At 39.9% G+C, this 17286-nt stretch overlaps 1 protein-coding gene across 2 annotated transcripts; it reads left to right on the forward strand.

Annotated features, from left to right (window-relative positions):
* The first annotated feature begins 792 nt into the window (after positions 1 to 792).
* On the forward strand, positions 793 to 15429 carry LOC143177981 (proton-coupled amino acid transporter-like protein acs). 2 transcript variants are annotated; one of them, XM_076376352.1, is made up of 8 exons: positions 793 to 1073; positions 8623 to 8672; positions 8759 to 8884; positions 9359 to 9631; positions 9865 to 9949; positions 13430 to 13702; positions 13770 to 14124; positions 14393 to 15429. In XM_076376352.1, exons 1-8 carry the CDS (start codon positions 1038 to 1040, stop codon positions 14635 to 14637), a joined length of 1443 nt encoding a protein of 480 aa, XP_076232467.1. In that variant the 5' UTR covers positions 793 to 1037; the 3' UTR covers positions 14638 to 15429. The 2 variants fall into 2 exon arrangements, with proteins under 2 accessions (XP_076232467.1, XP_076232466.1); XM_076376351.1 differs by lacking the exon at positions 793 to 1073 and adding an exon at positions 7624 to 7712.
* Positions 15430 to 17286: the final 1857 nt, after the last annotated feature.

Here is a 17286-nt window from a genome sequence, read left to right on the forward strand (position 1 = left end):
AATAGAAGAGGGTAATTGATTGGCTTCAACCGATAAGTACGTCCCCGCGTTTACGTAAAAATTAATTTTTTCTTTTATCTTCCTTGTTAGTCTGTTGACATGATTAATAGATGTTTTCTTCTAAGATTCTCGGATCTCCTGATACGATCTTGTACATACAATTTTATCATTGAAACTAATGACATAATCAATAAATATTCTCATTGTATAACTTCCGCGTCATTGGCCACACAATTTAATATTATAACTAAACAATATGTATATTTTTTCTTCTGCATAGTAGTAGTATCTGAAAAAATATCCTCAAATAAGTAAAGTGACAAAACGAGATGTGTATTTAATTATTAGACTTTTTCTCTTGCTTTTATAATTGAAATTATAATTGAAAAGAAGGAGCGATAGGTATTTTTTCTCCCAGATAAATTAAAGTTTTATTATTATAACTAAAATAGCCGAAATAAAGAAAAAGTAGTAGCATTAAATTCTTCACGGATCCCTCAACTTCCGGTCGAATCTTCCGCCGCCATGTTTCAGCTTTCGATAGGAAAATTGGCGGTAGCTCGTTAAAGAGACTCCTCAGATTCACCTAAACCAAGAATTACGAAAGTCAGCGTTCGAAAGCCAAAGCAACACGGCTGTCAGATGTCAATCTCGGTTCTCTCACAGGTAGTCCGAATCACACCGCGAGTGACCAGCAAACGAAATGGCAAGAGTACGGTGCGTGCCGTGTGTGCCACGATGGTATATAAACAATACTTGGCGCGAACCCTGATCAGTCGAGTTGCGGCGGCCGTACCTGTCGCGACACAATATACAAAGTGCACCGATCTGGGACCAATCTTAAAGGGGAAGGAACCGGTCACCTTTTTTTCTGTGTCCGCTTAACCTTTGCCACTCTCATTCGCCTTAACCTTGCGACCGCGACCGCGACCGCGACCGCGTCTCTGTATTTATCGAAGTCTCCAGGTGAACAGACGTTCTGCACTTCCTCATCGTCGATTTACTGTGTACAGAAAGTGTGACCTGAACGAGAGATCATGTCGCACGACAACTTGGGATTTACCTCGAGCACGGTGAGTGACTCTTCAACTTACCCTCTGTCTTTCGTTTGCCTTCCATGCGCCGTGCTGTGACACGATGACTCTTTGTTTGCCTTTTGGAAATGTGGTTGATTAAACATTTCGATCGATGATCCTGAAGGGGCTATCGAGTAACTAAAAAGGTTTAATAATCGAAAGTTTGTTTTTTGTGTTTAGACTCTCGAGGGAGGAATGCCTTTTGAGGATAGACTGAATAATTGTATTTTGTTTTGTAAATGTATTCGAAAGAAATCGAGGATAATAATAGGGAGTATCTTCTGTGATTTTGTATGAATTTAAGAAAAACTGAAGGTACACACGTGCCTCCTTCGAGAGGTTAAGGTATCTAAATTTCTATAGAAATAGTGTGCTTTTATTTCCTCTGGCAAGCATGAGCAATTAAATCCAGCGCTGGGATTCATTGAATTTCTAATCGATCTAATTAATCTACCAGTTTTACCTCGTCTTTGTGTCGTACGAGTTGATCGATTTTCATCACATTGCTTTCGATAATCGTAGATCACATAATTGCGAGGAATGACACACTTTAGGGGAGTTTATTTCTAATCGAAGGGTTAGGGATACCGTTAAACGTTAAACAATATGAATCTTGTAAAGGAAGCCTTTCTTTTTTTTTAATATTTTATAAAAAATTATGTTTACTCAGTATCATGCGCTTCTCGGCAGAATTCCTGAGGCTCGATCGCTCCTCAGGATCACCGATGTAAACAAAACATTCGCGATACAGAATTTCGAGACTGGGGTCAAATCTCGAATCCAGTGTCATCCTGTCCCTTCTGAAGGTAGCCTAGGGTAATCGATCAATCTGAATCGACTTAATCGATATTGAGAAATGAACGCGTACATTCATTGCGTTCCACGCAATTTTCTGTCGAATTTCCGCGGGAAACAGCAATCGTTTAGCCTCGCGATCGCAGAATTGGAAAGGGAAAGTTCGTGTTCGAGTAAAAAATTGGCGTTCGAAGGACGAAGTCTGTGGGAACATGGTTATTTAGTGACGTTAACGGAAGCTGTGTCCGGGGAATTACGCGGCCAAATAGAATGTTAAATCGAAGCCATTTTTTCCTCTTGCTAGGAGCCCCAGACATTCTTCTTTCTCGCCTGAGATTCGATAGAAAAAAAGGTGAGTTGCCTTCTGTTGAATGGTGAAACTGCGTGTCCTTCGTTTTGCGATCTCGTTCCCTTTTTTTACGAGCGCCAGTTTTTGCTGCAGAATTCGTTAAACTTGGTTTGTGTGCGAGAGAAATTAAGCGATTTCTGTTCGGTTTCACTTCGCTTTTGTCAGTCGCCATTGTTGTTCCGGGACATATTGTTTCAGATTTGATTTACTGTTCTTAAAAGTGTGAATATATGCCTACTTTGGCGGGGACTTCTTTCCTGTGGTATAGGGAATCGTGTAATCACGCATGATCGTTGATCTATGTTTGCGTTGATAAATACAAATTTGGGAATGTCGATACACAGATTAGAGGGCGATGTTTGGAGATTCAGCTTCTCGAAATTTCGAAGATTCAAATTTTTCGAAATTCTCGTGCTCCCATCGGGAAAATTTGGAAATTTTTAAAGTTAGTTTTGAGCCTTCGATAGATCGAGACTTCAAAGCCACGATATCTGAAATCTGTAACACTTCGATGCTTCGAAGCATCGATCTTCATCGATATTAAGCGTCTATCAGGTGAATACTAACTACTTGAAATTGACAGTGAGTGATCTAGTCGTGCGCCGAAGCATCTCGATTTTAACCGTGCCTAACGAATGATTAGAGAGCGATTTATGAGTTATCGAATGGAAAAGTACGAAATCCCTGGCATGCGCGTTCCTGGAAGCAAGATTCGACACCTGAAAAAGAAAATAAAAGCGAGATAATGGATGGGCGGCTTCTGTTCTTTGAGATTCACCTTGGCGTTGGTAGCCGTATCTTGTAAAAATTATTGCTCTCAATAACATGACTAGATATCGATTGTTTATTTTTTAGATTACTCGGTGTGCTTGTACCAACTGTCTAACGCGTGTCTTCGTTGTTTTCGAAGATTGAGGTGACTGATAGTGACCGAAGAATGATCATCGTCTCGTGGAAATTTTTAAGGAACCACGTCTTGGAAATTTCGGGAAAAGAGACTATATCTAGATTGTATCGAAGACGTCCATCGATGATCTACTTCCTGTTATTGCGGTTTACACTCGAAATAGACTGATTGGAGTCATTGGACCATTATTGAGATATCAGGCGTTGATTAGGGTGTATGTGAATATTGAGTGGGGTGGGAGATTCGACACTGTGATCGTCGTTAAAAAGTGTAGTAGCCTTATCGAGGATAGCTTAACTAGGGGTGATAACGAATTACTGAAGCTCAGATTCTTATCGCGTTAGGAGATATTTGAATGTTTATACTGTTTTATCCTAGGCTTTCATGATAATAAAAGTGATTAGGAAGGGATTGTGGATGCTACCTCTTTAATTAATTAGTAGCTTAGCAAATGAGTAATAAATACAAGAGATTGGGATTTTGAATATCGTTGTATATACTTTTGATGAATTATTGTTAGAATATTTTTTTTATTTATTTTTTAATATGATCATTGAGCGTTGTTAGTTTAATCTTAATTTGTAATCAGCTTAGATAGGTAATCCAAGGTATCTACAAATTTTTGTCATTAACATATTCATCTTGAACTTGGTACTGCAGTACTTATCAGTTTAAGTAGATCCTTCAAGCACGATAAACATTGTTCTTTTTCAAGTGGATACACTTGAATCTTGCAAGTCAATTGTAATAAATTGCGAAAGGCGGAATCCAGTTATGTGCTAAGCATTGCGTAGTTTAGTGATCCAGATGTTAAACCAACTCTGGTTGCAAATCTACACGTAATAGTAGCAGGTACTTTTCATAACCGAGCATAATGTTTTCGTGTAAGGATCGACATCAGTCAATAGTGGAAATTTACAGGCATCATTTTTTATGATACGACGATCAATATTTACCGAAATTTGTATCTTCAGGTTTGGCGTTCCATAGTGGAGCCGTATTTGGTCTCTACCTTTTTATCACTATTTGACGGAAGAGAGAATTCGTCAATTGCAGACATGCTGAGATAAAAAGGTAGTCTGCATAATAATCATATCTTTGAAGAAAAAAATACGAGAGAATAGACTGATGAAATCTAACAATAAGTATAAACAATAATTTCTTCTTATGCTCCATATTTCTACTAGTCGATCTAGTCTTTCTCATTTTTCAATATGTCCCTAATAACATTTTATTTGTTGTTAATAGGTAGATTTGCTCCACGTCCATTATCTTATCGATAACGTTGACGAAATTCCCCGATGACAATGATGATGTATTCAGATTATGATTTAACCATATTGTAATAACATGTTTGTCTCACAATAACTTTGCTCAGTCTTTTGTCGTCAACTTAGAATTTATGTCTACGTAAACTAAGGTTCATATCTTTCACTTTAGCTACGATAATTTGCGGATTAGTGGGATGGTTTAATTAATTGATCGATAAATATGGTACATAGATAGTTGACATCGTCGAAGTAGCTGTACTTATGTCGATATAGTCGCGTAGCAATTAATATGTGGTGTGAGTCTAAGATCTTTTTAAAATTATTTTACTATGAAACTGGTGAAGTAATTTTACAAAAAGAGTGAGTGCACTAAAGGTAGAATTGAAATATTTACTGCAATAGTTATCAGGAAATATTAACATATCGAATGAGATAGTAAACTAACAGTTCAGAACAGAATATTTATAATTGCTAATATTGCAGGGGATTAACAAAACAGAAACAGCTAGTATTATCAGATTTCTATCGATCAGAAACCGTGGAATAACTTTCTATTTGGTTGGCCAATAGTTTCGTTAAAGTTTTCCTGATCCGAAACGCCATGACTCGTAAGAAACGTTACCCTTTTTCTCGAGCAACAAGTGGATGCTATTGGAAGACGCGTAACTTAGAAAGTTTCGTAAAGTGTGAAGGCATTTTGCGAAGGTGCAAGAACTAACGAAGTTAACCAAATTCTTCTAGTTTACACAATAACAAAATAAATTGGTTCTACTCCTAATCAGATTCGCTCAGGGCCAAAGCTGCTAGCAATAGCAACGAAGCTTATCGTAAACAATGCCACGCATCGAACTCATTGAGATTACATAAATACATGAATCATTGATTGGTAAAGTATAGACGCGTTAAAAAAAGCTCTGACTCAAAAAAGGCTTCTGAAACAATTTCAGTATAGAGAAACAATAAGAATCTTCTTTATTCACTAGCACATCGTACTAGGGAGTCCCTCAAAATTAATTAGTGATTTACAGCTTGGCCAAAACTAGTAATATACTCATTTTACACATATAAAATAGTATTTTGTTATTTCATAGTTTATTTTGGAGATTTCTTAATATCTTGCGATTATCCTTGGGTTCTAGTGTTCCTGTTTGATTACTGCATTGAATTTTAGTAACTCAAGGAAGGAAAAAATTGCTCAAGGATCCTGTTTCTAGTTTAACATTGTTTTCTTTTCTTCAGGGAGCATCGTTCCTAGGACAAAATTACGTCACGAAAACCGTTCGTTCCGTGAGATTTCCGGTTAGCTGATATCATAGCCAGCGATTACCCGAGGCTAAATTACTAGATGTCCTCCTCTCGTGTTTCTCTCTACTATCATTAAGGTTGCCCTAACGAGTCACTTTTGACGCGACGTTTCCGAACGGAGTAATCCTGCAGCGTCTCTAGCGGAGATTGTCATTTGGAAAGGTCGAGAGCAGTTTTTGTCATCCATCGACTCGGACGATGATTGATAGAGAATTCGATTGTCTTTGGGAAAGTCACCGCTGCAAAAAATCGCGGCCTCTTGAGACCACTTCGAGCAGGGTGAAGGAACTTTAAATTAATTTGGGGAGTTCCCTTAGGACATTGAAATTTATTTTACATCGAGAGCTGTGGAGAGCTTGCACACTTAAGATCTCGAGAAAGGGTGGAAAAATTGTGGAAAAGAAATTCTATGAAGAGTAAATAGGTATCAGATCAGACGATGAAGAGGTACTCGTGATGGGTCTATTATTTTATACTTTTTCTATGAATTGTTGATAGCTGGATGGCTTTAGTGATAAGTTTCATTATTGTGCACTGTTCAGTGACTCAGAAATGATCAGCAGGAATTAAATTCTTCATAGACTTAGAACTCGGACTTCAGTTAAATGAAGTGTTTTAATTCGCATCACTCTACGTAGATAAGAATAGGTCAGAGTACAAAAAGATCGATAGGTTCTTAATGAGACCGCAATTTTTTGAATGATTTTCAATGAATGATGCTGATAATGCGGTTGCATTATTAATTCTTAATTTCATTTTTATTTATCTTGAGTGTTGTTTTAATTTTTAACTTGATAAAATTTTTGCAGTAGATTGATTATAATCCCCGGAAAAGGGAATCAAGGAGTGGCGTTAACTTCGTTCATAGATCAATGATTAACAGATCTCAATGACAGCGACGTGCCATTGAGAATCGTTAATGACTGACACGTAATCGCGAATTAAATTATAGGTTGCGCGAAACACGGACACGTGTCATTGTTCATCTGTGTTACAGTTGTAAAGTAATGTGCGCGTGAATTAATGATTCTTCTTGGGATCTTTTAATTGACTGTATCCTCATGCGTTTTAATATTAATTTATGGAGTTTAAAATTCTCTTATGAGATTCCTACCGTGTTTCTTATTACTAATTAACGACTTCACTTAATTTATAGCGAAGAAGATGAGTAGAAAGAGTAGGAATTAGGACGTCACGCAGCGATGCGCTGATTCTCTGGCCAGTAGATACAGCCATCCCTGATCAGACAGGCTCCTGCGCCTGATCATCGTCTTCGGTGATGGCACAGTAGCTTCCGTTTAACAAGTCAGCCAAAGATTCTCCTAGACCTTGCTGACAATTTCCTTAGCGAAGGACAAATAAATGTATCCTAAAAATCGTGTAAATTTGGTCTTATTTATATCATAGCTATTGAGGGCATCTCGTCTCGAAATAATAACAATTAATAAACATTATTCTATGGTATGTCTTAAATAGAATGGTGCTCAAGTGAATCCGATAAATTGATTTTTATTACTGTAATTTTTATCGACTGCTAAACGATTGCTTAAGCAAGATAACGAGCGCTAAAATCTCAATGGCTCGTTTACGAGGGCTATCAATCGATCGATGTAGACGGAAAATCCCATTAAGAACACTGCCGTCTGTGCAGGAGCGTGTTCCGCCAGCTGCCGTAGACAGAAAAATATTTATTTACGTGTACGAGGCGGCGGATCTTTCACAATACTTTCGTAGGTTCGATTATGCGCGTGCACGGTGGCGTAACGATGCACTGGCTATAGGTATACCGCGAATTTTCTGATTGAGTGCCAACAACGCCCGACAGTTGCGACTGTTTAACGATTATAACGAAACATTCGTCAAGGATGTACGTTTCGCTATTAAATTCTTATTGGTACTCTACTACAATTCATCTCATGCCTTGGACAAGAAGAAAATAGAGTTATCAGTACGTGAATTCCATCGAGATGGTTCTCATTTTTTATTGCACAGTGGAAAGGTCTGAGGATGTGAGTGAAAGAAAGGAGATAGATAAGAAAGTGACAATAAACAGACTCCGATTTAGACACAAATACTTTATCGATATATTTCCTCGAATTGTAACGGTGCAGAGATCAGCTTACACTTATTCTACAAGCGCAGATATTTGCAACACATATCGTACAGTAAATTAAGATTAGCTCGTATATCACAAGAGTAACATTCTCAAGTATTTCTTTCAGACTGCCCTGGCAAGCTGTGCAATAACATTTCTCACGCTTCCTGGTACTAAAGTCAACAAATTACTTTGAAACATAATCAGTGTGTTTTGGAAACTTTAGTAGTTTCATTATTAATTCTCGTACAGTTGTTCTCTTATCAGTAGCAACTCTGGGAATCGTTTAATCCACAGAATTCTAGGATTCAGTTTCCATGAATCATGGTCAAGCCGAATCAAGGAAATTCAATCTGGACGACACATGATAAAACTCGAAATTATGCGAAGCGATAGAGTCTGATATCGAAATCATATTCATTGTCACGTACGTGCAGACACGTATTTCCTGATCAGTCATTCTTATTCGAATTCCATTTATCTATGTCGCGAATTACTGACAAAAGAGTTCGCTGATCATAGTCTCATTTGAGCTGCTCAAAGAATCTCATATATATCGATGACAGCTGTGCATTTGGAAGTATTAATCGCTCTGATCAATGGCGCATGAATTTCACGTGTCCGATAGTTGAAATTGTTGAGAACGCATGATTAAAGGCTCAGTTGATTAGAAGAAGAATGATAAGGCTTGTCGAGTAATAAGTAATTGATTAGATTTTCGAGTAGATTAGAAAGTCATGAATCGAGATCTTTTTACTTAAGATAACATTGTGTCAGTCATTGAATGAAGTGAAACATTTTACTTATAGAAATTTTCTTTTCAGAATACTCTGGACGTTAAAAAGTGGTCTGCTCCGACGAACAATCAGAATGGGTAAATTATAGTCCAAGATTCTGTTGAATTAGTATGAAGCGAATCTCTCAAGTAGATTTTTACTAATACTTCTGCCTATTTTGCAGATACGAGTCAGGCCACAATCGCAGTAAAATCTACGTCCTGGAGCTGGAGGAGAAGAAGAAAAGCGTGCAGGAGTACGAGGAGGACTACAATCCTTACGACCACAGAGAGGTCGAGCATCCAACCACGTGAGTATCGATTCATTTCTCAGCGCATATGCCACAGTGTTAGTATTTTTCGTCAGTAAATGGTCTCTCCCAAGGAACTCGAGGGAAACGAAGAACGTAAATCGCTAGATTCAGTCTCCTAACGCAATCACCTTAGCATTTGCATAATGCTACACGCTGTACGCATGCGAGGCGACTTGTCGTTTATTCCGACCGCGTTTCTCTAGATACAAAATTACCGGGTAATTCGTCGCGGCGATTAGTCATGAAGCGGAAGAATAAGATTGTCCTCCAAGAAACCGCTCCAAAATGTCAACTGGAACGCTAGCTCTAGTTACTTCTTGGAAAATTCTGCAGGTGTCTTAATTGAAATACTTTCGGTTGATTTAAAATTCATGAATTCTCAATTGTTTAGTTTTACTACTGTTGGGATACTGAAGAAGGAATTGAATTAATTTTGCTTGAGTTTAATAAAAAAATAAATATGAATTTCAGGAGCTTCGAGACGCTGCTTCACCTGCTGAAGGGTAGTTTGGGAACTGGAATCTTAGCAATGCCAAGAGCCTTCCACAACGCTGGCTACGTTCTTGGTGCAGTGGCTACAGTTATCATAGGTTTGCTGTGCACTTACTGTATCCGAATCCTGGTCACCTCGCAGTATGAGCTGTGCAAAAGGAAGAGGGTGCCGTCGTTGACCTACCCCGCGACAGCGGAAGCCGCCTTGCAGGAAGGTCCAGCTCCCTTGAGATGCTGCTCGAAAGCATCAATGTAAGTACTTATATCTATATTTTGGAATCTCATTGATCATACTGTGCAATCGAGAATTCTGTGAAGATCATAGTTTATATTTAGAAAAGGAATTTTTTAAGATTCATATTTAGAGGTTCCTTTATTTTGTACTAATAATAAGTGCAAACGACGCAGATACATTCGTGATCGCACAGGCAATGCAATGTTAAAATGTTACGCAAATTTCAACAGTGAAAATGGTTTGTTCGCAGTCACGTGATAAACGTATTCCTTATGGTATATCAATTGGGCAGTTGCTGCGTGTATACTGTATTCGTCGCCACAAATTTGGAGATGGTTAGTACTAAGTTTCTAATTAATTACTCGTCTCCTACGGTCATCGGTGTTCAAGGAATCTTCCATGGACCACTGATTTCTTAAACGATACATACAATTTTGAATATCCCCTATTTGAAGTATATTCTAGAATTTCTATAAATTAATTTAAAAAAAATGAAAAAAAAGATAGAAAATTCTAGAATGTAATTGAAGAGTAGATAAACAGATTTCTCAAAGAAAATTCCCCTCCTAGCTGAAACTCTCAATTAATCGAGCAGTAGTTACGCCGAGCTCTCACATCACCTTTCATTACCTCGATTACCATTTTCCAGCTCTCGCTTGTGTTGCTCGTTTAGTCATCAGTCTAAGCGACCCAGAGACTCCAGCTACTCTTATTAACCGCCGCGCGAGTGTTAAATCCAGCTTTTACCGTAAAGAATCCCACTCGAGCCGGTCGCGGAGCTCACGCAGACCGAGAGCGTGGGCAGAGAAAAAGAAGCATGTAGGTCAGGGAAACACGGCGCAACGAATGAACGATTAGATGTCGCGTAATGAACGATCGCGCGAGTCAAGGTGATAATACGCTGTACACGGCCAGGTTCGTTGACATTTCTCTAGGGGGGAGAATCCTACGTGCACTCTAAAGACATATTTACGAGGACAACAACCATTTCGGACGTCAGGAAGCATAGCTCGGACCTCGTTGTTCCGTGATGAATGCTAACTGGTGGCCATGAGACGACAGAGCGTTGCTTCCTTGAGATTTCCTCTCGGTTTACAAGAGGAGCGTCTTCAAGAGGACCTTAGAATCGCTGGAATAATTCTATTCTCAAAGGAGAATCGAGATTCTCTGCTGGAACATTTTGCGAGACCTACTTAGAGATTCAATGCAATGCTGAGGCTGTAGATCCAGTGATAAAAAAAATTGGAAGGACGACCTGTCATAAATCTCAGAGAAAAGGTCAACTCTAGTTCTCCTCGCAGCCACAAGCTAGTTTAACTAAATTCCCCTCACGTTTGGAAACAAGCTGAACATTGAAGTCGTGAAATCGTTCATTCGAGACCCTTTAGAAGATAATCCGCGAAACCTGAGCATCCGCTGGCTCCTCTTGCGACCTGGTTCTCTAACTCTTTTCATTGAGCAGCTCCTGATTTCAATACCATTAGCCAATATTAATCTATGACACACAGCGTCTATTTTACGAGCTTTTAGAGCCCAGTTAACCACAAGAGATATTCCCAATGAAGCTCTGACCACCGTTCCCAGCAATTCAATCATTCTTGCGCAACTGATGGGCAATCGCAAGGTGGATTATGGCTCAAGGAAAATTCTTATCGCTCGCGGGCCGACCCGTTTGGAAACTGGACGAAGAAGACCGAGCGTGTCGGCTCGAACAGGCCGCGGAACACGTTGCGCACTGCACAATGTAATGGATAGTTAGGCGGCGTTGCGACACACGCCTCGCGATTACGGCAAGCGGTTAGAATGTGGATGCAGCGGGTCTAGCGAAAACCTGAATCCCGCGAGCGGGAAAGAGCGTGTAGATCCTGCGGAGAACGCGAGAACCATGGCGTGTAGAACAATGTTATGAGATTTATTGGGCGTCGTAGAAATGAACACCTGTTGAGTCGATGCACAACGAAGAAAGTGTCCTTTTGTACCAATTTGTATGATCTTTTTTAGAGAAGGGAGGGAGGAAATGGGTGAGTTATGAAATTTTAGAGATTAGTAGAATATTGATTTAGTTTGGGAAACCAGATGGACTCGTACTCGAATCTAGTTTACTAACGTCTAATTATTAATTACGAAAGAAGGATTTCGTGAGGAATTTCCAGTACACTAGTAGACTAGCAGACTAGCAGTTGATATACTCCGAGATTTCGATTTATTGCATAATGTAACATGCACCGATTAGGATCGGTTCGATCCGGCTCTGACAGGAACCGAGGCGTAGGTTCTGTTTGGAGCAAAAACTTGAACAGCTGTCCGAGAATTTTTCCAGCGGCGGAACATGTTCATACAACCGCTGAACCGGTTTCGCGTTGATCCGGGATCAAGGAAATTCGCGTTTGATTGTTTGGCTCGCGTGAAAAGTTAGTAAATCGATCTCATCCACTTTTATCGTGCTAATTATTGTCCTTGCGATCTGTTTAAGGTAGTCTGCTTTTGCAGTGGGGAATTAGAATAGCGAAAACGATCTATCACGGTCGTTGCGGGATAAAAAAGGAGATAGATCGAAAATGGAACACCTCAAGGCGGTCTGGATACTAGAAACGACAATTCGATCCATCGGTTTCTTTTCTGACTCTCTTCAGCTATGAAGTCAGACCTCCACTGTTGATAGCCGTACATATTTCTCAGTCTTTATCCTCTAACGTAACTACGTAATACTCGGTCTCTTGAGCGTGTTAGAAAATAATAATCTTGAGAGAAAAGTTGTTAAGGAAGAAATCAATCACAAGTAGCAATGCGCAATACAAGATCTATCATAATTACATATAGTGAACACGCTCTACGCAATTCAAAGTATTATGTAAAATTCGTGGAGGTTCTCTAGGTTCGATGAATTAATACGTCAGAGGTACTTGTTAAACGTAATGCTCTGTCGAGTATGTTAACAGGTACTGTAATAGCATAATGTAGCATTTTAATTGCTTCTCGTTTTTCACTTTAAGTATTCTATTATAGTATCACGTTCAGCATGAATAGTAATAGTGCATTCTATCAGATATAGCTCTGTCCAGTCGTCCGAGACATTCGATTAGCGTAATTTTAGTAGAATTGTTCCATGTAAAACCTATTACGTAATTCGCATTTAACACTCGATTAACGAAACCATAGTATTATGTGGGGTGCAGCCGCGGTCGGTCGGCACGCCTGTGCTCAGATAGTATCCCGATACGACTCGTTAAGTAGTTTTCCAAGTGAACTGTACGCACGCCCTTCGCCGCACGAAAGCGAATTGTCTCCGGTAAGAATGATTATTATATAAAATGCGTTGTTTAATCGTCAGTTTATATAATACCATCGCGGCTAAACGCGCCTCGCGTGCCTCTCGTGGAAAGAAGGAGCTCTTTCTTCCGTGAAAGAGAGAGCAATTCGACTAGTACGAATTACAGTTTACTGTTGCAATAAAAATGCGTGCCCACTAGATTACGTCACCATTATGTAAGGCGAAGGCTAAATGCAACAGTAGTAAACGGTTCGTGTTAAATATGCCTTGGTTCATTTCTAGCTGTCCTTGAATTCGGGAACGCAATCATGCTGATATCGATGATCACGAGACTGATAGAAGTCTGACTATTGTCAATGGGTCGCTGAATGAGGGACATAATGGAAGTGATGGTGATAAATTCACTTAATGGAGCTACACGTACTCCGCTACTACTTGAAAGTAGTAGGAGTCTAAAATTGTCTCTGAATCCTGTAGAACCCTCCTGAATAAATTATTATTCTCTAATATTATTTTATACTAACAAATATTGTTTTGTTTTCAGGCGTTGAAGTCCTATCTCCCAGAAATCGACGTGAGGCTATACATGTTGGCGATCCTGTTGCCCCTGATCCTGGTCAACTGGATCAGGAACTTGAAATTCCTAGCCCCATGCTCGACCATCGCGAACTGCATTACGTTCGTCAGTTTTGGCATAATATTATACTACATCTTAAGAGAACCTTTGTCCTTTGAGGACCGCGTGCCTGTTGGCAAGGTTCAGGACTTTCCCCTTTACTTTGGTACTGTGCTATTTGCTCTCGAGGCCATTGGCGTGGTGAGTACTTATTCATAACTTGGTATTTACTACCATGCACAGCTCTAACATAGTATTATGCTTTCAGATCATGCCGCTGGAGAACGAAATGAAAAAGCCAAGGACCTTCATCAAAACTTTCGGTGTGCTTAATTTCGGAATGGGCGCGATCGTTGTGCTGTACACGTTGCTGGGATTCTTGGGGTACATCTGCTATGGTAGCACGGTGGGAGGCAGTATCACTTTCAGCTTGGGCGAGCCCCAGATCCTAGCGAAGAGCGTGCAGCTTCTGTTGGCCCTGGCGATCTTCTTCACTCACCCGATTCAGTGTTACGTCGCTATTGACATTGCCTGGAACAACTACATCTCTCCAAAACTCGAGAAGAACTCGCATAAGCTTGTGTGGGAGTACTTCGTGAGGACCTCCCTCGTCCTTCTGACATGTAAGTGAACGCCCTCATGTCCTTCGATTGTGACGTCAGCGCACGATGCTCGTCTTGATAAAGTATTAAGTACCCTGAGTATCTCAACGAATGGCGATGTTGATCGCCTTGTAAACTCGTTTGCTATGACGTCAATCGTACAGGCTGACCAGGGTTCCATAAAATCCATTGTTCTACGGTAGAAAGTAGTCTAGAGTGCACTGATGTCAGAATAGTAGAGCATGTGAATTCACTGAGAACTCTACTGATTGCTTTGTTCTTTTTTTAGTTTTGCTGGCTGTGGCGATCCCCCAGTTGGAGTTGTTCATCTCCCTCTTCGGTGCCCTGTGCCTGTCAGGCTTGGGGCTGGCTTTCCCCGCGATCATCCAGATGTGCACATTCTGGTACACCTACGAGGGCACCGCGAAATTCCTCATGGTAGCCAAGAACATGTCTTTAGTTTTGTTCGGGCTGCTAGGTCTCGTCGTGGGAACGTACACTAGTCTTCGCGACATTATCGCGACTTTTTCTTGAGCAATTCACTGGAGATTGACGAGAAGAATATGAGAAGGAGGAAGGAGGAATGGCAAGGGAAGACGAAGTGAAATGGAGGCGTTGGTCTCTGGAGGGACAGGATGGTGGCATTGTGATACGTAACGAAGTTTCGTCGCCAAAAATGAGTACCTAACGATCGAGCTCCGCGCCTGGACCGACCCAGACGAGGATCCTCCATCTGTCGAGGGTGTATTTTATAAATACGCCTCGATTATGTGATATGAGACACGTTGAACGGTCTCCTTAAAGGAAACGAAGAGAAAAAGGTCGACGCGCTAGCATGTCGCGACTCAGCGAAATCTGAGATGCAATTTTTTATTGAAATTGAGTTCGTCCATTGACGAATAGTTATTTTTTATCCGGTCAAGGAAATTACCTTGAAGAATTCGATGCAGATCTTTTTTTATATATTTTATCGGTTGAGAATTCACGTGTAAATGATCTAGTTGTGAAAGAAGACAACGTTCTAAGGTTGGTCGATATAGGATCGCGTTCTAAACGCGGTTTAACGTTAACATTCGTTGATAACTTTGTTGTTATTGGACCGTCGATGAACAAAAAGCGACATGAAATTTTTTAACAAATGTAGACAATATTACAACAGCATCTCGTTTTTTGTTCGAGGTTTTCACTTGTCCGTGGTAACATGCAATGTATTCACTATGAATCCATCGTGTTTTCACGGTGTCTTTCGGCCACGGATGGAGGCGAATACTCGCGTATGTTATTTTAAAAATAAAACAATTTGTTCAGTGTTTTATAAAGACACAAGTCGACTATGGAAGAAACCTATCGTCCCAATCCTATAATCACAGTGTAGGGGAAACTTCCACAGACCTGAAAACAATCCTTCGTTTCCTTATCAAATTATTATCAATCGTAGATATTGAACAAAAAAAAGTAATCCTTTGTATTAGTTTATCAGAAGCAGCTGTTCTTTCGAATCCCAGATTGGTAAATTCGCGCAGCTCGCTGGGCAAAGGTGGAGAGATTAAAGTTCAACCGAAACAGATGGTTTTTCGCGTGAACGCCATGAGATGTCGCCGGTTCATGTTACGGTTGTATGGATCGCGGTCGGGGTAGCTGCCCCCACATACCTACAGGCAACCCCGTCGCCAGTCCAGACAGTCTCGCGTCTGCACGAGTTCACGTCGCACGTGCACGCGACCCCATGTCGATCAGAGCTCCGTCCGTGTATGCGCGGCTCGCACACGCGTCCTCGCGCCCTTAGCACCGACCCTGCGAGTCTGGCACACGATTCCGTCCTAATATTATACGTAAGTTACCAAGTTATCCTTGTAAAAAGAATTCTGATCATTTTTTAGGATCCTGTTGAAGCTTAGAAAATAGTGCAGAAGTCTTGGGAGACTTTGGCAGAGTCCTGGACTATGGTGGATTTTTGTAGAGCTTTGAGAAAGGGCTAGAGAAGTGGTGGAGGAATTTGGTAGAGTTGTAGGCTGTGTTAAATTTTTATATTAATATTTTTCAACTATTGGAGTGTTTCTTGACTCTTAAGCTTTAATTTATAGTGTTTTCTATTTTCTTCTTTTTTCTCTGTGTTGACATTCCGCGGTGGTCGATTATGTAATACATAAGTAGGTGTAGAGTTAAAGTCTCGATTGCGGAGAAGTGGTTTCGTTTAATCTAGGTTTAAGTGCCGAGGAAGTGTAGCTATCATTGCTTTGTTGCCTCTCATGGTGAACAAATCTGAATTCTTGATTTCAGCGGAAGTAGATTAATCTTCCTCGTCGAGGATAGTATAAAGAAAGAAGAAAACAGTTTTAAAGTATGACTCTAAATATGGTAGGTAATACAACAAATATTTAGAGAACCACCTCTATTTTGGAGACATTTTAATTTATAATAATATAAATATTACTCTTTCAGAGGTTTGAAGGATCGTATTTGGATCGAATTATAAATAAAGGGTAGACTTTTATTCTAGTACTGCCCCGAGTGACCGTGTTACCCCTTATACACGATCGATATATTCCCTATTAAACTTGGCGGCTGATCCACGCGAGGGTATTATTCTGTTTCTTTCTCATACGTATAAATAATAGCCCCGATGACAATATCGTCTGCGCATATCATTGATAGGGTAATCATTCAAGCACCGATAATGTCCAGCTTCATCGAGATAAGGAGTAGTAGGTGTGGAAAGTCATTCATCATTTCCTCATTCATCGCACTCGTTGATAAACATCAATTGCAGTTTATCCTTCTGTCATTTGTTCTACAAAGTGGCGAGCAAGGAACCTTAGAATTACTTTGATGCTATAGAACAGTATTTTTTAGAGGTATATAGTTTATTTACAAAGGTAATCTATGGATTAGATAATAGTAGATTTATGTAAGTACTTACACTAATAATAATGAAATCTAGATATTTATTGGCCCTTGGGGAAAGACCTTCGCTACTTCCTGCATGCTTCTCGCTGAACATAATTCCTTTTGTGGGTCAATCGATATGCTCCTTTTTGAATTTGACGTTAATGCGTACTTATATGCTTCTCGTCGCCAAATCAATGCAGTTCTTCCATAAATATCGTTGAGAGTATTCTTCGACCTCCAAGAATCCTTAAAAACTCCAAAGCTTTAACATTAAAAAAGCGTAAGTAAAGTCTG

This window comes from Calliopsis andreniformis, chromosome 4, assembly GCF_051401765.1.
Source record: "Calliopsis andreniformis isolate RMS-2024a chromosome 4, iyCalAndr_principal, whole genome shotgun sequence".
Taxonomy (NCBI): Eukaryota; Metazoa; Arthropoda; class Insecta; order Hymenoptera; family Andrenidae; genus Calliopsis; species Calliopsis andreniformis.

What these genes read in the sequence shown, in the direction of transcription:
- LOC143177981 (XM_076376351.1), top strand. Translation starts at nt 7,671, where the DNA reads ATGGTTCTCATTTTTTATTGCACAGTGGAAAGGTCTGAGGAT. An exon ending in CTCTCGAGGCCATTGGCGTG is followed by an intron (nt 13,703 to 13,769) that starts GTGAGTACTTAT and finishes TTATGCTTTCAG; the next exon opens with ATCATGCCGCTGGAGAACGA. An exon ending in CTCCCTCGTCCTTCTGACAT is followed by an intron (nt 14,125 to 14,392) that starts GTAAGTGAACGC and finishes TTCTTTTTTTAG; the next exon opens with TTTTGCTGGCTGTGGCGATC.